The sequence below is a fragment of the Stegostoma tigrinum genome, chromosome 10 (genome assembly GCF_030684315.1).
Source record: "Stegostoma tigrinum isolate sSteTig4 chromosome 10, sSteTig4.hap1, whole genome shotgun sequence".
In the NCBI taxonomy this organism is placed as follows: Eukaryota; Metazoa; Chordata; class Chondrichthyes; order Orectolobiformes; family Stegostomatidae; genus Stegostoma; species Stegostoma tigrinum.
In genome coordinates, this window is record NC_081363.1 from 38633270 (window position 1) to 38654924 (window position 21655).

The 21655-nt window shown below is 38.9% G+C and overlaps 1 protein-coding gene across 3 annotated transcripts in view; it reads left to right on the top strand.

Moving 5' to 3' along the window:
* tecpr2 (tectonin beta-propeller repeat containing 2) overlaps positions 1–21655 on the top strand; it is a 91873-nt gene that overhangs the window by 61057 nt on the left and 9161 nt on the right. For 2 of the 3 annotated variants that reach the window (XM_048537559.2, XM_059649109.1), the window contains 3 exons: positions 740–829; positions 2181–2414; positions 11558–11706. In XM_048537559.2, the coding sequence (XP_048393516.2) occupies positions 740–829; positions 2181–2414; positions 11558–11706 (473 nt within the window). The remainder of the gene's footprint in view (positions 1–739; positions 830–2180; positions 2415–11557; positions 11707–21655) is intronic. The other variant, XR_007248264.2, reaches the window with a different exon arrangement.

Here is a 21655-nt window from a genome sequence, read left to right on the forward strand (position 1 = left end):
TTCCTGGAGACTGAAACCTATCTCTGGTGAGTTGACCAGTTAATAGCAGCAATCTGATTCTGAATCACTGTGGGGGCGATGGGGAAAAATAATTATTCAGCCCCGGAATGCATGTTCTCAAATGAAGTGGGCATTTTTGACGTAAAAGTAATTCACCATGATAGAAAATCATTGGTTTTAATTGGAAGGCAACAAATGATTGTAAGCTGGAGATGAAGTGCAATATGACCAAAGTTAGAGACTGAAGAATCAAATGTGTATCATTAGCGGTGATATAGATATGCAAATGATACTGTGTAAGGTGCAAAAATATGGTGTATTTTAGTCTGGGAGCAAAGGTCAATTGGTATTACACCTGACATCCAAAAAAAAGCAAGTGTAGACATTTGTGGGTGTAGTCTCTCCCATGTCAACTATGGATAAGTGAACGTTGATGATGCAATGAATAGTACAGGGCACAGAATGCTTCATATGGTGAAGTGGATTCTAAAACGATGGACTTTGCTGTGTTTGACCTCTGTATTAATTCAGAAGGTGAGGGATTTAAAGTGGAAATGTTCTGAACTCTACTTTTGAGCTGTTAATAATCACAGTTAAAGAATGTGCTATCGTTGGGTACCTGCCCCAAGCAGAACTGTTGTGAAACCGTATTTTTACTTTTGTTTGCTAATCCTGCAGATTGGGTTTGATCTTTCCATGTTAGCAAGCTATTAAAATATTATTCTGTTTACTTCTATAGCAACATATTGGAAGACAGTTGTGCCTCGAGGGACTGTATCAGCTACAAAGTGGGCTTTTGTCCTGGCTTCCATGGCCCCTACTAAAAAAGGTTAGTATGTAACAATGATAATAGTTCTTGCAGCTGTGTCCATTTTATACCGTACCTTTGACACAGGCTAAAGCAACTTTTTGGCTAGATTTGATTTAAGATCATCAGACTGCATCCAATCTCCTATTTCTTGTCAATCACAGTCTTGTTATATAATTCCAGAATTCCCTTCATGTGTCCCAATATGGATGATGGATTGCTTACAAGTGTGGTTCCTGAGAGAAGAAAAAGCTTAGAAAGGGAAAAATAGAACTGTTGTGTAACAGCAGCAACTCATATTCTGCATCTTTTAAATCTTTACCTTAGAGCATTCTCCTAGGCAGCATATCGAATGGTTGCCTAAATGGAGAAGTTAAGAATCTGAATTAGCAGTCCCTTGTGGTCTCAGGACTGCTAGAGCACACATTAGGCTGCAAAACCTATTGCCTCCCAGTGTCCTTCTCTTATTCCTCCAAAGTTTGACCACTGGAATAAGGAGAGTTGTTGCACAGATCAGCCAGTGGGATGAATGACTGATTCCTCCTTCTGTACTTTTAAAAGCTCTTTTATTTCTTGTAATTAACAGTGCCTCTGTTCTTATTATTACTGTGATGGGAATTATTAACCTGCTGTATCACAGTATTTAGTCTTTTAGTATTCAAAATTATTACATTCTAAAGTAACATGACAAGCAAAACATTTTAAAGTCTTTTTTCAAAATAATTTGTGTTACACAAACACATAAATTATAGTAAAATGTGAGGCTGGATGAACACAGCAGGCCAAGCAGCATCTCAGGAGCACAAAAGCTGACGTTTCGGGCCTAGACCCTTCATCAGAGAGGGGGATGGGGTGAGGGTTCTGGAATAAATAGGGAGAGAGGGGGAGGCGGACCGAAGATGGAGAGAAAAGAAGATAGGTGGAGAGAGTATAGGTGGGGAGGTAGGGAGGGGATAGGTCAGTCCAGGGAAGACGGACAGGTCAAGGAGGTGGGATGAGGTTAGTAGGTAGATGGGGGTGCGGTTTGGGGTAGGAGGAAGGGATGGGTGAGAGGAAGAACAGGTTAGGGAGGCAGAGACAGGTTGGACTGGTTTTGGGATGCAGTGGGTAGAGGGGAAGAGCTGGGCTGGTTGTGTGGTGCAGTGGGGGGAGGGGACGAACTGGGCTGGTTTATAGTTGTTGAATAGACTGCTAAATTATGGTCTGTTTCTTTCTTTACTATTTGTCCTGTTAGGTCCATTTGTTTTACCACCTTCCTTCTATGGAAATCTCCATGGTGCCTTTCTGGCTGATCTGACCTCTTTGGAAACTTGGTTCATGGAGCTGTATAAATAATGAAAATGAGTTTCTTGTGTCATTTTATCTTCTATAGGAAGTTTTCTGTGGCTGGGACAAAGCAACAAGGACCTCTTCTGCATCAGTGACCAAAATCCTGAGTTTCGGCCCTCGACTGTACAGTTACCACCTGATGTCGAGATGGTGCAGTTTTCTGCCAGCCATGATGCAGTATGGGGCCTGGACTTACAGGGTAAAATTCATATTAGGACATTGTCAGAAAACTGTCCAAGTGGGATGCACTGGACCAAACTGGATCTTACACAGTTAGGTAAAGCTATTTTTCAAAACACTATTATGTTACAGGAACCTTTGTACTTTATATTCTGAATAGTGCAATTAGTTTGGCCAAGTCCAAATACATCTACTCCACCTTTCTCCTTACATGCTCAGTGCATTCATAGGATTAATATCCCAGTGCGTTAATATTCTCCTAGTCTTTCTGAAACTATTAAGTCATATCAAAACCTAGGTATCTCCCCCTCCCACCCCCACATTTACAATATGTGAGACCAGATGACTGAATTGCCTGCCTCATGCTCAGTACTGTATAAGAACTTGGAATAGGAGGGTGAGTATAAATGAAGAAATAATGAGAGCTGGGCAAAAATGCATATTGATAATCCTGGAGGTGGTAATTTACGCGTGGACTGGAAAGTTTGAATGGACAATTGGTGAGTTTACAGAATATTTTTAAGATAGTTTCTTAGAACAGCATGTTCCCAAGTTGACCAGAAAGCAGACTGCTGTGCCATGAGAAAGGATTATTTCATGATCTTTGAGTGAAAACAATTTGAGGTAATAGTGACTATAGTACAGTTGAATTTTAAGTTCAGTTTGTGGATGAGAAGTGTGGGCCTGAAACTATTCTTTAAAATTTAACTAAGGAGAACAAAAGGTCATATAAGCAGAACAGTGAGGTAGAGTGGTAAATTAGAATGAAGGATACGTCAATTGAGATGCAGTGGCAGGTGCTTAAGGAGTATTTTAAAACACACACAGTAGATACATTCTACTGAGTAAGAAAAGTTTCAAAGGATCGATCGACCGCCTGCAAGTGACTAGAAATGTCAAAGGTAGAACCGAATGACGAAAAAGCAATTAATTTTGCAAAGACAGGTGGCAGGTCAGAAGATTGGATGGAATACTAAACAAAAAAAACACAAACTGACCAAAATTATTTGGAAGTCAAATTTTACAGAATTATTAAAACAGATGTTAAAAAAGCTCTTACAAATGTTCAAAGAAAATAGTTAACAAAATGAATGTTCTATGAAAAGTGAGACTGATAATTAATAAAGGAAAATGGAGAAATGACAGATAAATGGAATGGGGGTATTTTATATCAGCCTTCCCTACAGAAGACATCAGAAATAGTGATAAATCAAGAAAAAGAAGGAAAGGAGGAACGACCTCAGGAAAATCACAATCACCGTAGAACTGGTATTGAATAAATAGTTGGAGCTACAGACTGACAAATGCCTAGGTCCTGATAGATTTCATCCTTCACTTTTAAAAGAAGTGACTTTTAAAAGAAATGGGTATTGAGATAGTTGAGGCATTGGTTTTAAGTTGTCAAAACTTCCTTGATTTGGGATGCTCCCATTAGGTTGGAAGATGGTGAGTGTACCTCCTTTATTTAGAAGGGAGGGAAGGAAGAGAAAGCAGGAAACCACACATTGATTAGCTTAACATATGTCATTGACAAAATATTAGAAGCTACTTTTTAAAAAAACCAGGTACAGGGTATGGCCAAGGCAATGATGTAGAGACAACAAGACACTCTGGATACTGCCCTACCAATGCAGCCATGTCAGCATCCACTCCTGGCCATGGTTGGTAACTTGTTACCAACCATTTCATTTTGGAAACTACTGCATGACCCTGGCGGAACTCAGCCAATATCTAGCAGCGACCTTTACTCAGGCCGATCACTTTTGCTCCCCGCAGTAATATGCTGTTCTGTACAGTGATCTAGTCTCATTGGGTCCAGAATGGTTTCATTTCCAGTATTGATAGCTGTTTTGTTACCCACATCACCATCAGCTGTTTCAGTTTTACCAGGATCTTCTTGCTTCTACAGTCAGATATTGTCAGCAGTGTCCAGAAGGATGCCCAGAAAATTGAAGAACAGTGCAAGCTGTTCTGGGGGAGGCACCACCATTGGTGTACCTGCCAGTGGGAGGCAGCTCAAGGCATCCACAGTTGCACTTTGGCCTCCTGAATGGTGCACCAAATTGCACGCACTGAGAATAAGGGTCAATACTGAATATGACCAGAAGCTATGGGCAGCACAGTCATGTCTTCTTTAAATAGCCCTAGAAGGGGTTTGTGGTCTGTTACAATTACAAACTTAAAGGTATTGGCAGAACTTCCTCACATCAAAGATGACCCCAAACCTTCCTTTTCTATCTGGGCATATTTGCATTCAGCATTAACCGAAGTCTGAGAAGCATACATTATCAGGCATTCCTCTCCATTGGACCACCGGTGAGCCCACACTGACCCCAGTACTGTATCGGAAGGCATCATATGTCAGTACCACCTCTTGCTTGGGAACATAGTGGACTTAGATGATGATAGCTGGTTTTCACTTCCCTAAAGGTTACTTCTTGACAACATGACTATTTCCAAGGGTGACCCTTTTTCAGTAGCAGGTGTATGGATGCCAGGTTACATAAGAATTTTCCAGAATAATTCAACAACCCAAGGAAAGACCTAAGCTCCAGTATAGACGTAGGAGATGGAGCACCTTTAATAAGCCCTCACTTTATCTTCCAATGGGTGAAACTCGGCCTTGTCTACTCTGTAGCCCAAGTAGTTCACTTTGGGTGCCTGGGACACACATTTTTCCCTTCCAAAGCAAACACCCGCCTATGAGAAATGCTTAAACACCTTGTTGAAGTTCTCCAAGTTCTCTTTATTGGCTTTGCCAATTATTAGCATGTCATCTAGATAAATGGCAACCTGGGGTAGACCTTGCAAAATGTTCTCTGTTGTCTAGTGGAAAATGGCACAGGCTGATGAGACCCCAAATGACAGTCTTGTGTATTGGTATAAATCCTTAAGGGTTTTAATTATGGCAAACTTCTAGGACACCTCACCTAGTTGCATTTGCAGGTATGCAAGGCTCATGTCCAGCTTTGTGAAAGATAACCCCCTCCCCACCGCCCCCTGCCAGTTTTGTGTACAAGTCCTCTTTGCAAAGCAAGAGGTATTTATCCAACTGCGAGAAGCAGTTTACCATTTGCTTAAAACCCCCACAAAGGCGAACTGAGCCGTACACCAGTGCTGCCCATTCTGCAAACTGCACTAGTTTGATGTTTCCTTCGCTTTCCAGACACCTGATTTCTGCCTCTATTTTTGCCTGTAAGGAAAATGGCACTGGGGTCCCTCGCAGAATCACAGAATTGCTTCTTGATCAACATGTAAAGTGGCCTTAGCTCCTTTGATAGTCCCTAGATCTTCCTGAAAAACTTCTGGGTATTTAATTAGGATTTCACACAGGTAGCCATTTTCTAATCAAAAAATGTTGACCCAATCAAGGTGAATTTTTCTCAACCAATTCCCATCTCATCAAGCTTGGACCTGAACCTTTTACAACGATCAGTAGTAACTGCACTAACTACTTCTTTTAGCTAGACCGGAACCAGTGTCATACCCTGAATCTGAAATGGTTCCATGGTGTACGGTCTCAGCCTGGCTGAGGACTTACACAAACTTAAGATTTGGAATTCAGAGTGAATCTTGTTAAAGACTGGTCTGCAACCACTGCTACAGCTGCGGTGATATCAACCCCATGATAACTGGGTGATCACTTCGGCAGACATTTATTTTGGTTCAGATTTGGATATCACTAAGCAATTGTAACTGTTCCCAATGACATGTCAGTGGACTTTCCAGGCGACTCTTTTAATCTCCTGTTTATATCTGTCTTCCAGGGCTCCCTGGTTAACAATCCCATTGAAGGATCTCCTACTCAATGAAATCCACCTGTTCCTTGTTCTAATCCCTACACAATTCTAAATCTGTAAATTATTGCTAGTTCAAATTGAATATATCTATTCATTCCTCCAATGTTGTTATGAATATTTGTTTTCTCAAATTTTCAGGACCCAATCAAACACTTGTGCTTTCTGGAAAAATATAGCTACTATCAAATTAATTCACTTGATATCCTCATTCTAATGTAAATTTCAAATCGGTTTAAACCCCAGTTTTCATTTAATATTTTTATAATATATCTATGTAAGGAATAGATTACCAGTGTTGTTGTGGGATTCTGTATCTTGTCACAACTAGTAATTTTTTTGCCTGGAGGGCTCTTTATAAGAGGATTATTGGTTGATGTCAGACAGAAATCTGTCTTTGGTATAGTTTTGTCTGCTCTGCCATTTCCTGGTTCCCCATTATTATTTCCTCAAGCCTCATTCTCAAAGGGTCTCTGTTCACTTTTGATTCTCTTCATTTTTATAAGTTAATATATGTTTTATATATGTAAAGTTGTTGCTGATCTGTCTTGATCTAAGGAGAGGCGGTGGCCGAGTGGTATTATCACTGTACTATTAATCCAGAGATCCAAGTAATGATCTGGGCACCTAGGTAGATAGTGGAATTTAAATTCAATAAAAGTCTGGAATTAAATGTTTAATGATGACCATGAAACTGCAGTCGATTGCCGGAAAAACCCTGTAAGGAAACTGCTATCTTACCTGGCCAAACCTACATGTGACTCCAGACGCGCTGCAATGAGGTTAACTCTAAACTTCCCTTTGAGCAATTAGGGATGGGCAATAAACACTGGCCCAGTCAGTGATGCACGCATCATTTGAATGAATTAAAAGAAATATTACTCGCAGGTTTACCCTCAAGATTTATATTTTTTTTTGTCATCTTTTCTTGGATTTTTGAATTTTCTGGCTTACCATTAATAATTTTCTCGTCTGTTTATCTTTCAATTTGATGTTATTCTTAACTTCCCTGATTAACCCTGATTGGCTTACATAGACTTTTTTCTCCTCACTAGAATATACCTTTGCTGCGAACCATGGAATTGTTTTTAAATATCTGCCGTTGTTCCTCAACCTTCTTTGGTGCTAAGCTATTTTTACAATCCACTGCAGCTCTGCCCTCATTCCTTTGTAAATACCCTTATTTAAGCTTAGCACGGTTGTTTCTGACTCAGGTTCCTGCCTCTCAAACTGAATGATTTAATTTAGTCATACTGTGCAGTTTCCTAGGGGGCATTTTATTGTGATACCATTTGTTAAAACTTATCTCATTACACATCGCCAGATCCGAAGTAGTCTGCACCCTGCTTGGATTCTCAATATGTTGTTCTTGGAAACTGTCCTGCATACGCTGTATTCTTCTTCATTGTCTTTTTTTATGCCAGTATGAGCATCCTAATTTCCATGAAGATTAAGGTCACCCTTGATTAATGTACTGCTTTTGTTACATGCCCTCAATATCTCTTCATTATTCTCTGTCCCACCAATTTAGCTATGATTAGGTGCCTAGAGACTATTACTAGTTGACAATCTTGGCCTATTGCCTATTTATTATTGGACACTTAATAGTTTATAGGAACAAAAAGAAATGATTTGTTATTGTCTGTGTGAAGCAGGCCATGTATTTGATCATTTCTGGCATCCTTGTTTACAGTCATTATGCAGATTTAGTGAGCAATCTTGCTGCTGATTCACGAATGCTGTGTGTAAAGGCAGCTGTTTGGCTCATTGAGTGTTGCTGTTACATAGAGTATTTGTTGCTGCAGATCATGCAAATCAAACATAGATTCTTGCATATAATGGAGATAAGATGGTTTGTGGGTAGCTTAATATAACCAATCAAAGTAGTATTCAAAAAGCAAAATCAATTGTTTCTCTTTGCTTCTATTCATTAGTTTATTCCTTGAGATGATCTGAGAGTAGTTCCTTGTCATATCCAAAAATAGCCTTGACAAACTTAATTCCATAGCTAAGTCATGGTCTCCTTCATTAATTTGAACATACAAAAACAAACTTTGAAGTTACATACTCGTGCCTCAACTAATCGAGTGCGGATTTATTGTAAGTCTTCTAACTACACAGAATTCATAAATTGATCAGTCATCTCCAATGTTATACTCAAGCATTTCAGCAGAAATAGAATGTAAAGCTAGGGAATTGTTGATGATTTTATTAGAAGGTGGAAATGCTCATGTGCATTCTTCTATTGGGAGATCTTACTGCATATTAGAGCAAACCTCAAACGGAAACCTTAAGCAGCATTGCAGACTAGGTGTTATCTGACCCTGTGCTTTGGATCCTGGTTATGTTGTTTAAAACCAAAACATTTTAACAGCTGTGTCATCATGTGATCACTCTGGTATTACCCAGAGCATATGACATGCGGCATTTTGATAACTGCTGATGTAGTAACCTTTATGTGAAAAAAATCTAAATGCCAAGTTGCATCAAATATTCAAAATTGCTTTCATATTATTTAAGGTGGTTTATTGAATCTTTCATAAGCTATTGTGAACCTTTGTCCATTTGTTCTAGTTGATCATGGTGATGTTGTTTAAAATCAAAACATTTTAACAGCCGTGTCATCATGTGATTGCTGTAGTATTACCCAAAGCATATGACATGTGGCATTTTGATAACTGCTGATGTAGTAACCTTGTGTGAAAAAAAAATCTAAATGCCAAGTTGTGTCTGATATTCAAGATTGCTTTCACATTCTTTAAGGTGAATTACTGAATCTTCCATAAGCTAATGCGAACCTTTGTCCATTTGTTATAGTTATCTAATTAGTTTAAGTGTTGTATGCTTAAGTCTAAACTGAGCAGAGATTCGCATTTAGTAAAATCAGTGAATGCACAGAGGGAGAAAAATTGTCTGTGTGCATGTGTGCACATGCTCAAGCTAACGTAGACACTTGGATCTATTCATAGCTAGGGCCTCATTCAATTGATGGCATTATAACTTAAGTAAGAAAATGCAGTGTTGAGTTCCCACTCGCATAGTATTCCTTGCTGCCTTTTTAGCACAGTGATGTGATAATTAACCAGTGCTATCTTCTGACCGAAAAGTTAGAAGGAGTTTTCTCTGCTTACTTTGGTGTTTGAAGTGCAGCAAACCATTCCATATCATTGTTCCAAAACAATGAGGAATTCCAGCCATTATACCTCCCTCAACCAAAGCTCTCCAAACCAGCTTACCTACATCAGTTTATCCAATTTCTCTTGTTAGCATTTTTGTGTGCCCAGGATAACTGCTGTCTTCACCTAAAATGTGAGTTTCCAAACAAATTATTTGATTGTAAAGCATTGTGCCACATTCTGAGGCCATTATAGCCCAAATAAATTGAAGTTTATTTTAAAAAGAAACATATTTAAATTACTGCATGCAGTCTACATCAGCCATACTAGTGCAGCTGTGAAGTACTTTTAAGAGCCAATAGTTTAGTGATTTCCTTTTTATGTCAGTAAAAATGCATTCTGTTTAAACGGTTCTGCTTTGTAACCCAGTTATATTTCCAAAACAAATCACTGTACACACATAGCTGAAAAAACATATTCCAGAGACAAACGGAAAGAATTTGTCACTGCTGAACCATGATGCTGATGATGGAATGTTAACCTTGAAATATTTAGCTGTATGCAGCTTTGGAAGCACTGCCTCTGGCTAAGTCATCTGAAACATTGTACGGTATCTGGATATCTATTCTAGGATTTGTACCATGATCCTTCTGTCAGTGTGTTGAGAATTCTTTTTGTCTCTTAAACTGTCTGTTCCTATCCAGGCTTGTTATTTAAATTGAAATAGGGTTACTAAGTTGGATCTGTTCTGTGAACACTGTCTAAATTACGTCATTGCAAAAGACCAAGCTTGTATGTAGTGCATTTTCTTTCCTTATTCATGGCATTTATTGCTCATCCCTGATTGCCCTTAAGAAGATGTTGGTGAGCTGCTGCCCTGATCTGCTGTAGTTTTTGGAATATGGGGACACCTGCAGTGCTGTTGGAAGGCAGTGTCAGGATTTTGACCAGCATCAGTGAAGGAATGTTGAAATATTTCCAACTCAGGATGGTGTGCCTGCTTTGGAGGGGAACTTGCAGGTGGTAGAATTCCCAAGCATCTCGTCCTTTTGGGTGGTAGAAGTTGCAAATTTGGAAGGTGCTGTCAGCAGAGCTTTGGTGAATTACTGTTGCGCATCTCGTAGACACAACATTGGTGGTGAAAGGAGTAAATTTTGGAACTAGTGGAGGTGGTACTAATTAAATGGGTTGCATTGTCTTGAATGGTGTCAGGCTCCTTGTGTGTTCTTGATGTTTTACCATGCAGGTAAGTGGAGAGCATTCCGTCACATTCATGCCTGCGCTTTGTAAATGATGAGTAGTGGGGATGCAGAAGCTAAATTACTTGCTACGAAGCCCAAGCATCAGATCTGCAGTTGTAATCACAGTATTTATAGGGCTGATCTACGTCAGTTTCCAGTAACCCCTAGGAGGTTGACAGTGGGTTTTCAACATATAACACCATTGAACATCACGGGTTAATGGTTAGATTTTCTCTCATTGAAGATGACCATTGCATAATATTGTATTCTTCTGTGTTTATCTTCATGCATTTTTTTCCCCTTTGGGGGTTATTGGGGAAGTGGTGAAAGAATTCACAGGCCAAATGAATTCCGTGGCCAACAAGTCCTGGTTAGGATTGAACATGGAGCTTCTGGTTGAGACAGATGTTATCACTGTATCATAATACCTCAATATAAAGTATACTGAACTGAACATATCGCATTGGCTTTCTGCAAAATTCAAATAAAGTTTTATTTTAGTCCGTCTTATCAACTAACCTCTACTTCTGTACAAAAGTTGGTTATTTGCAGTACAAAGCTAACTGATCTTTAGTCTCTAACATCTAAAACATGCCATTTCTAAGGAAAACTGATGTTTTCCGTTTCAGATTAAACTAAGTCAAAGCTTTTTTTTTCGGGAATATTTTTCATCCTACTTTGAATAGTTCATTTTTCCTGCTAGATGCAAATACTATTTGTGGGGCTTAGCTATTCCAACTGTAGTGAATTGATGACACAGGTAATTCTGCAGATAATCATTGATTTAGGTTACAGTCATATGTAACTTTTAGCTTCCTAAACATTCGCTGGAGTCTAAGGTAGTTTGTTAGTGCATATACAGCAGAGTAAAATGATGCAAGTTAACAACAATAATTGGTTTCCTCTTTTGCTGTCACTTTCTCTGTCTCTCTTTTTCTCTGTTGCTGTAAGATTTAACTTCCTGACAGCACTTAATATCACTTCCAACTATATTTCTTACGTAAAAGATCAGTACAAAAGTTTGCTTTTTTATTTTCAGATGCCAAATGGCTGCATTCTGTTAGTAAATATCTTTTTTTTCTTCAGGAAGTATAAAACTATCAAGCTTAGCATGTGGAGGGCAGCACGTATGGGCTTGTGATGTTGATGGAAGTATTTACTTCCGGATGGGGACACAGCCATTGAACCCCAGCATGATGCTTCCTGCTTGGATAACCATTGAGCCACCAGAACAGGTAGGCACCTAAGATATGTATTTTTCTTGATTGAGCTTGCTAAAGCAAAGGATGTCTATGATGGGAAATGGACTGCTCCTGCACTTTGAAAACCCAGCATCAAGAATACCCAGTTTATGTGTAAAGTTGTGTGTCAGGCTCATTGTCGACTGCTCCAACAGTATGCCTTAAACCACGAAAAAGTTCAATGAATGCAAAAATGTAATCTTTTTAATTTCCCAAATTAGCTTTGTTATCATTTCTCAGTCACTGGGCATTAGGGAAAATTTTGCACTGTACTGAGATATGTTTCTTCTGAGAAAATGAGACTCCACATGCAAAGTTAATTGCAAGACCATTGAGATTGTTCAGCGGTAATTATCATAGTGCCACAGCATTGTAACGGTACAAGCTGAGGCCATTCAGCCCATCAGGTCTGCACTAGCTTTGTTACCTACTGCCAATCCCCAATTCCTTAGCTTCCTTTCAAATGCAACAGAGCTCAGCAGAGATTTCCTATTTCTCTACAGAAGAAGGTGTTATATCCACCCATTGTACCACCTTCAATGAGCTGTGTTTATATGCGCTCATCTCCCACTGCTCCTGCACCTTTTAGAATTGTACTCCTTATCATTTGCCGCTTTATTTAACAACTTATTTATTCCAGACTGCACCAGCTAAAACTATTTCACTAGGTTTTTATTGTAAAACTAATGGACAGTATAGCAAGTTCACACCATTGTCACAGTTTCACTGCTGAGCAATATGACACCTCATCCTACAGAGAAGTAGGAAATCTCTGGTGAGCTCTGTTGCATTTAAAAGGAAGCTGCGGAACTACAAGGGAGAGTGGAGTAGCTTATGTTGGCAGTGCACATTGAAATTGATGTGATACATAAACCTGTTGAACTAAATGGCCTGCTTCTGTTTCATAAAACAAAGAACCGCAGATCCAGGAAATCTGAAATGAAAACAGAAATTGTTGGAGGAACTTAGCAGGTCTAGCAGAATTTGTGGAGAGGAAAACGGAGTTAACGTTTTGGGTCTGGTGACCCTTCTTCAGAACTGATAGCAGCTAGGAGAACATGGTATACAAGCTGCAGGTTGGAGTGGGAGTAGGGGAAAAGTGTGAATGAATAGGCGGCAGTAGCCTGCTTCTGCACAGTGAAATTCTACTCCAGTCTAATTCTTTAGCCTAGTCAATTTCCTACTTACTTCCTCTTGTTGTAAACTGCTTAAAATTTTAAATAACAACTGACAATGAGTACAGTCGTGCCACTGACTACGTTTGAAGCTGTGAACCATAACTTCTTTTTCCAAAATTCCATCCTTTCTTTTCCCAACATTAAACCCCAATTTTCTCTTTGCTGTGGTCAACAGTCTCATTCGGAGCTGTGGTCTTGTGAATGCATTTGTTTTTGTACGTAAACTTGGGGATTGTGGGTAGTTTGTTTGACTGCAAAACATGAGCACGATTTTTTTCTTCGCCAGCATCAGTATTAACACTTTCCAGCAGAGGATTGAAAATGTGGCTGAAAGGATAGTGAACAAGAACCTGAAGTCTGATTATTACTTTTCATGTCATTGCCTGCTATCAAACTCAGCGCACTAAGGGTAAATGTAGTTTCTCCTGTACTTCAACTTCACTGCATAGAATAGGTACTTTCTTGATATTAAAATAAGCCTGTTAGTGAGTCATATTACAATTCCAGCCATACTTAGAATAAAATGTTCGCACTGAGGGCCAAATGGTACTCCTGATAGCTTTATTTAGAAACAGCACTGGCATTTGTTCTACAATGCAAGTTCCGAGCATGTAAGAATTTCTAGATTGGAGATGGTGTGGAAATCTATGATACTTGTAAATTTAATTCCTTGATCTCATTTTGTCCTAACTACCGCATGACTTTGTAACTGGTGCAATTGACTTTGAGTATGTCTTGGCTTTTTTGCACCCCGTATCAAGAGTGACTGTTGGACCACAAACTGAATAGGGTAAGCAACCTGCAGATAAGAAATAAAAATTGTTCCAAATGGGGTTCAGAAAGTTCAGGAAAGGGCTACAATGGAATGGAAAGACAATAATTATGCAAATTCAGGCAGGACTGACATCTGATGAGAGATTGGATTGGGTAGGACTGCATTAACTTTAGTTTAGAAGAAGAAAGGAGGATCTGGGAAAATCTTTTAAAATTCTAACAAGACTAGATATGGTAAACACAGGAAGGATGTTCCTGACGACTGGAAAGTCCAGAATCAGGGCTCACAGTTGAAGGGTGTATGGTAGGGCATTTAGGATGGAGTTGAGGAGAAGTTTCTTTAATCAGTGAATGATGAACCTGTGGAATTCTCTGCCACAGAATACGCTTGAGGCTAAATATTTGAATGCTTTCTAGCTGTTAGATATACTTCTTAGGGTTAAAGTGATCAAAATTTGTGGGGAGAGAGCAGGTACTGATTAGTGATTTGGATAATCAGCCATGATCATATTAAATGACAGAGCAGACTCGAAAGGTTGATTGGCCTGTGTTTCTGAATTTGACAAGATTGTGCGTAAAGAAAACGACAATGAGAAGTTAGTGAGAGCTGATGTAGTGGTTCATAATGCATGGTTTCCTCTGGAATTATTCATAGGTACTATTTCTGGCCCACTGCCTTGGCACAATACCAACGAACATGAGGTCAATATCTATATTTACACCAAATTTACCCCACTCTGTCTCATCCTGGCATTTCTATATTGTCATTATCCTACTGCTGCAAAACAGAAAAACACGGAAGAATATGAAAACTGACCAAAACCTTCACAAAGGGGTGACTTACGTTTTTGCAGAATCTTTTAAGAACACCAATCTTGTGATGATATTTATAAAGATACCAGACCAATCATTTGAATGTCTTGTGAGCGCGTGTTCACAGCCACTTATATCCAAATTTGAGTTCCCAAATTATTTGTATCAACATTTCAGACAATATCAATATTAATGCTACCAATTCCTTTCATGTTCCACACAGACTGTTAAGCAAATAAAATTAATTATTTATTGGTGTTTTATTGAAGTTAGCCAGTATTCGTTAATTAAAGTTAGAATCATAGGTGACCTAATGTAAACATGATTAGGAAAATAATTAGATAATGAAGTGAATCAGCTTTAACTATTAACGGGTGGTAAATCTGCAGTTGAATTTTAAGATGAATATAAATTGATGAAATTAACATCGGATTAAACTGTTTTGATAATTGTTAACACCATTAGATAACCAGAATGTTAAATAGATGAAAATGTATATCGTAATAGTTAGCAATGTTTCCAGAGCTTTTCTGACCTTGTCTTTGTGAGCAAATGTAGTTGAATGGTGTTAGCTTTCCAAGATGTTATAGTGATGAACCTCCATTACTGCTTAATTTCCTGCTTCTAGCTAAATTTGTCTTAAGCTCTGCCAGCCATATTTGGACAAACTACCTAAAATTTCATGTTTTAATTGATCCTTCTGGCTGGTGAAGCTATACGACATTAACATCTGTGATTTCCCAATTCTTAGAAATGCACATTCCTACTTTAGACTCATCTATCCACATAACCATAGTAATATGAGCTGAACTAGAAACTAAAGATGCACTTTCAATGTCAAAAATATTATTGTGCACATATAAAATTTCCAAATTAAATTCTTCAATTACCTAACATATTGGAAGAGCTCGATCCTCTTGTGCCAGATATCTCATGCAGTCCTTTTCCAAATCCTCCAGATAACAACCAGACTTGGATGTGCCAGATTACGTGTTCATTCTTTGCATCAGGCTGTTGCTAAGAAACTGTCCCCAATCTGTAATTAGGGTTTTGAATGCATCACACCTAAAATTACCTTTCAGCATATAATCTTCAGCATTGTAGTCAGAGGTGACGTTGATAACTCTCTGTCCTGGAAAATCAGTTAAGCATTTGCTTTGTGAATGTCCTTTGTAAGATTAAAAATGCTACAGTGAAAGTAGGGTGGGAAAATTGGTCCCTTGCATTATCAAAGCACGCACTCTGTATGGTAATTTTAATTAGTTTGTTTTTTTTTCCAGTTCAACTCAACTTTCAATAGGATTTTTTAGAAAATTACCATATTGTTGGTTATCTCAAGGATTAATTGTAAAGCTAGATTTTTTTTCATGAAGCTCTTTGTATATTAAATCCGTAATTACATTGTGCAATTTTGTGTCACCTAAGTAACATGTTGGGATTTTGAAACAAGGTATTTCTATGGATGGACATATAGAGTCCTTGCATGTATCAACAGAACTGTACAGTGTACTGTCTAGACATTATCTAATATGTAAAGTGTTAATGAGTGCGGTTAGGATCCAGCAATTGCTCCTTATTTAGGAATGCTGCACAATAACATTAGATCTGTATTCATGTAGGTTTTGTTTATTCTGCCTAATTCAATATTTTATGGACAATTTTTACATAAGTGCAGGCATCCTTTTCATAATCTCAAAAAAAAACATTCAAATATCAGAAGTTGACTTGAGTGGATTTGTCAACAGCAGGGAACTTCAGAAGTAGTATTTATGATTGAAACAGGAAGAAGTTTGTTTATTTGCAACATTGATAAATATAAAAATGTCTTTGAGCCAAGATGAGAGAGTCTTGCACCAAATGGGTAAACTCTTTTAGATCAGCCTCTGGGGTAAAAATAGCTAAAAATAATTCAATAAAACTGCTAACTTTTCAGCTGTTTGAGCGCAATGCGGAAGATCACGCAAGTATTCTAGTCACACATTTTAAAGGCTTTTCAACTACAAGACATATTTAGCATCATATATTGCATTTAGAACACTTTTTCTACCTATATAAGGTGGAATCCTTCTCCTGATGATTGTTGTGTAAATATGTTACAGTCAGCATGTAACAACAAGTTTTCAAAGAGGTTGTGTTTGTGTTGGGACAATTTTCCCTACTGAGATTTTTCTTCTATAATGGCAGTTTCTTACTATAATATCTATAGAAAACCTGTTTGTACCGAGTCACCAGCTCTAGTCAGTCCTGGTTTCAGCATTTTATAACTTATTTCTTTTGGGGAAAAAAAATCTAGCATTACAAAGGAGGCAAGGAAAAAAATGACCCAGAAGCAAAAAAGGAAATATGACAAGTTTAAAAAATCAAATTCTCTTCATCCCAGGGCTCAATGGCTTACATGGACTTAGAACTAAACAAAACAACGCAATTCAAATGCTTTGCTAAGCTCTTGCTACTTGAATTTAGTCCACACTCAGTATGGCCATGGCAATCTGTCTGTGATTTGAAACCGTACAACTTCATTACATATTCAGGTTTCAGATATGTTTTGGCGCAGGCTAATGCATTAGCTAAACTATGCAATGCTGAGGGAAGCACCAAAAAACTAGATGTGACTGTTTTGTCAGTCCTCTAATCATTCTGATCCTGAAGTCTTGTTTTACTGTGTCCAGAACAATGCTTACATTAAAGCAGCATCAGCTATACTGTTTCCCATTGTGACGCCCTCTGAAACTTCAAAGTCCATGAACTCTCTTTTGGTGTGCAAGTCATTGTAAAATAGATTTTTCTTGGCGGTCTGTAGTTGTAAAAAGAGGTAACTAGCACTTGCTGGGAGTCGGGAGGCAATGACCTAGTGGTATTATCGCTGGAATGTTAGTCTAGAGACCCTCCATTGTGTCCTGTAGCATTATCACAGTCGTAAGTAGGGTAGATTTTGAACAGAGATTATTGGAATGGCAGATGCTGGAGATTCTGAGATAAAGTGTGGAGCTGGATGAACACAGCAGGCCAAGCAGCATCTTAGGGGCACAAAAGATGACGTTTCGGGCCTGGACCCTTCATCAGAAAAGCTTCATCAGATTTTAAACAGACCTAGCACAAGCAACGAAAGATAAACAGATTGAAGCAATTCCACAATCAACCGATCAAATGTAAGCTCACCATCCTGCCACTTCGTGTTGCAAATGGTGACGGACAATTAAAAAAATCACTGGAGAAGGAGTTTCCATATTTATGCCTACGTTCAATGGTGAGGAACATCCAGGACGTCAATGTGAAAGATAAGGCTAAAGTGTTTACAATTATTTTCAACGAACAGAATAATGTGAATGATCCATCTGAGCATCTTCCAGAGGTCATTGATGCCACATTCCAGCCAAATAAGTTCACTCCAAGTGATATGAAGAAACCAGTCACTATACTGGATACTGGTGTTGTGCTCTAACATTTGGCAATAGACTTGAAGATTTGTGCTGCAGAGTTTACTGCACCCAGCCTCCTGTTTCAGTATGGCTATAACACAGGCATCAACCTAACTATAAGTTGCCCGAATATGTGCTTTATGCACAAAGTAGGACAAATCCAACCCGGCCAATTACCACCCTATCAATCTACTCTCAATTTCAGTAAAGTATGCCATCAAGTATCCCTAACAAAACTGGACTCAATGAGAATCAGGGAAAGATGTTCACTTTTTGGAGTCGTACCTGTGGTTACTGGAGCTCAATCATTTCTGCTCCAAGGCACCGCTGCAGGAGTTCCTCAGATTTGTCTTAGGCCCAACCATCTTTGGCTACTTCATCAATGACCTTCCCTCCTCATAAGGTCAGAGATGAGGACATTCACTGATTGCACAATGCCACCATTGTTTGTGACTCCTCAAATCCTGAGGCATCCATATCTATGTGCAGCATAACCAAGTTTAGGCTGTCAGTTGGCAAATAACATGGGACACAAATGCTAGGCAGTGACCATTCCCAACAGGAGAGAATCTAACCATTTCTCCTTAACATTTAATGCCTTGGAATTGCCGAATCTCTCACTATCAACATCTTGGGGACTATTATTGAGCAGGAACCAAACTGGATCAGCGATCTAAATATTGTAGCTACAAAAGTAGGCCAGAGGCAGAAATTTTACAATGTGTCACTCACCTCTTGATTCCCAAAAACCTATCCACCATCTAGAAATTGCAAATCAGAAGCATGAAAGAATGTTGCTCAGTTTCTTGGATGAATGCAACTCCAACAACACTGGCTTGATACCATCAAAACAAAACAGCCTGCTTGATTGACACCACATTGACAAACATCTGCTCGTTCTGCCACCACACATGGTAGACGCTTGTATACCATCTACAAGATACACTATAGAAATTCACTGAGGCTCCTTAAACAACATCTTCCAAACCCATGACCATTTCAGTCCAGATGGACAAGGACTGTAGATATATGGGAACATCACTATCTACAAGATCCCCTCCAATCTATGCACTGTCCTGACTTGGAAATATACTATCATTTCCAATTGTCAAGGAAGAGCTTACTTGATCTCTTTCGCCAATCTACCAGGTGCATCTGTCTGAGACAGTATTGGTCAGAGTAACCCACTACCTAGTCCTTGGTAAAACAAAGTCCCATCTTCAGGCATAAGGAAAATCTCTATCATGTCAAGTGGCATGATTACCTTTATGCTAAATGGGGTAGATTCACAACAGATCTATCCGCTCAAAACTGAACATTCATGAGGCACTGTGGACTGTTAGTAGCAGAAGAACAGTATGCAAACTCATTTGTCTCCTCAATGACCCTCACTCAGCCATTATTGTCAAATAGAGGATCGACTCCAGTTGAGTGATGAATGTAGGACGGATTGGCAAGAGCAGCATGCCCAGACGTATTTAAAGTGAAATGCCAATCTGCTGAAGCAACAAATCGGAATCAGAGCATTCTTCGCCTTTCTAAGTGTTTGGGAATACAATCCTAGGTTGCGTAAACTCTCCTCATAATTAAAGCCATGGAGTCCACAGATCTTTCCAGTAAATCTATCGCGCACACCCTCTAAGGTAACTACATCCTTACTAATGGTGGCTCAGGACTGTAACAGTACTATAATGTTGGTTTAACTAGGGCTTTATATAGCTGACATATGACTCTTGCCTCCTTACAGGCTAGTTCTCGAGTTACAAAAGCAACTGTTTCAGTCGTCTATTTTTTGTTTAGGGTGTTAAGATATTAACAATCTATGTACCTAGACTCCAAGTCTTCTAGAATCTTTACTGCTTCTAACTTTTCACCATATAGCATGAACTCAGTTCTATACTTTTTAGATCCAAAGTGGATCATATCACATTTACCTGTATTGAAATATATTTGCCATAGTTTTGCTCCAACATTTCATGTATAAACATCTGTATCAATCTACATTGATTACAGTATCAGCTATCTTTGCATCATTTCATCATCCGTGTTCTTCATATGAACTTCTTAGCAGGAATACACCATTTGAGATCCTCAACTTTGATCCCTTGGCACAGTTTTTCCAGGCTATCCCCATATTCTTTGATGTCATTAGTAACTGGAAATCTCTTGATATCTGTTGAATATGCTCAGTGACAGCTTCTACAGCCCATTGGCTAGAGAATTCCAGAGATTCATCACCATCTGCGTGAAGAAATTCCTCTTCATCTCAATCCTAAATATTAAATGGTTTGCCTCTTACTCTGAGATTGTATCCCCTAGTCCTAGATCCACCTGCAGCCTAACTTAGTGACTTATGAGCAAGGACAACCAGATCTCTGGATATCAGCACTGCCTAATCTCTCACTATTTTACAAAATACTCTGCATCTCTGTTCCTCCCAGCAAAGTGGATAACACCACATTCATATGCCTTATGTTTCATCTGTTATGTTAGGAACAGGACCAGACAACCCACCTTGTGTGTGTTCTTGCCCACTGGTTCTGCTTGTCAAAATCCCCTTGAAGCCTTTTTGCATCATCCTCACAATACATATTCACAACTAGTTCCATCAGCTTGGAAATGTTGCTAGGTACCACATCCACATCATTGAAACAGATTATGAACAGCTGGGTTCAAAAAAAATCCTTGGGTTACATCATTGTTCACTGTCTAGCAACCTGGGAATGGTCCATTTATTCCTACACTCTGGACATATGAATGACTGAACAAAATTTAGAGGGTACTTTTCAGTTTTTCTGTCGACCAAGAAGTATGTTAGTTTTCTAATACATATTTCGGAGATGTTTCTTGATCAGCTAGTTTCCAGAAACAATGTTAGGTCTGCTTTGGGGAATGAAGTGCATAAAAGGTTATTGGGTGTTCATTCAGGGAACAGTGATTTATTTTTAGTGATAATGGGAACTGCAGATGCTGGAGAATCCAAGATAATAAAGTGTGAAGCTGGATGAACACAGCAGGCCAAGCAGCATCTCAGGAGCTCAAAAGCTGACGTTTCGAGCCTAGACCCTTCATCAGAGCCTCTTCATCAGTGATTTATTTTTAAATCATTCACGGGGTGAGGGTGTCACTGGCTAGGCCAACATTTATGCTCCATCCCTAAATGCCCAGAGGACAGTTAAGAGCGAGCCACACGTAGGTAAGGTGATTATAAGAAGTCATTTAGCATGCTTGCCTTCATTGCTCAGACCTTTGAATGGAGGAGTTAGGACGTTATCTTGAGGGTATACAGTATGTTAGTGAGGTATTTTCTGAAATACTGTGAACAGTTTTGGTCTCCCTTTGAAAGGAAGGATATTATTAAGCTGCAGAGGGTTCAGAAGAGATTTACTAGGATGTTGCCGGGAATGGAATATTTGAGTTATAAGGAGAGGCAGGGACCTTCTTCACTGAAGCATAATACATTGAGAGGTAACATTGTAAAGGTTTATAAATTAATAAGGGATATAGCTAAGTTAAATGGCAGGTGTCTTTCCCCTTGGTTGGGGATTTCAAGACGAGGAAGCATGTTTTTAAGGTGAGAGGAGAAAGATTTAAAGACACAAGAGGCAGTTTTTCCACACAGGGAGTGGTTTCTGTATGGAATGAACTTCCAGAAGAAGCAGTGGACGTGGCTACAGTTACAATGTTTTAAAGACATTTGAGATAAATATATGAGTAAGAAATGTTTGGAGGGATATGGACCAAGTGCAGGCATTTTGG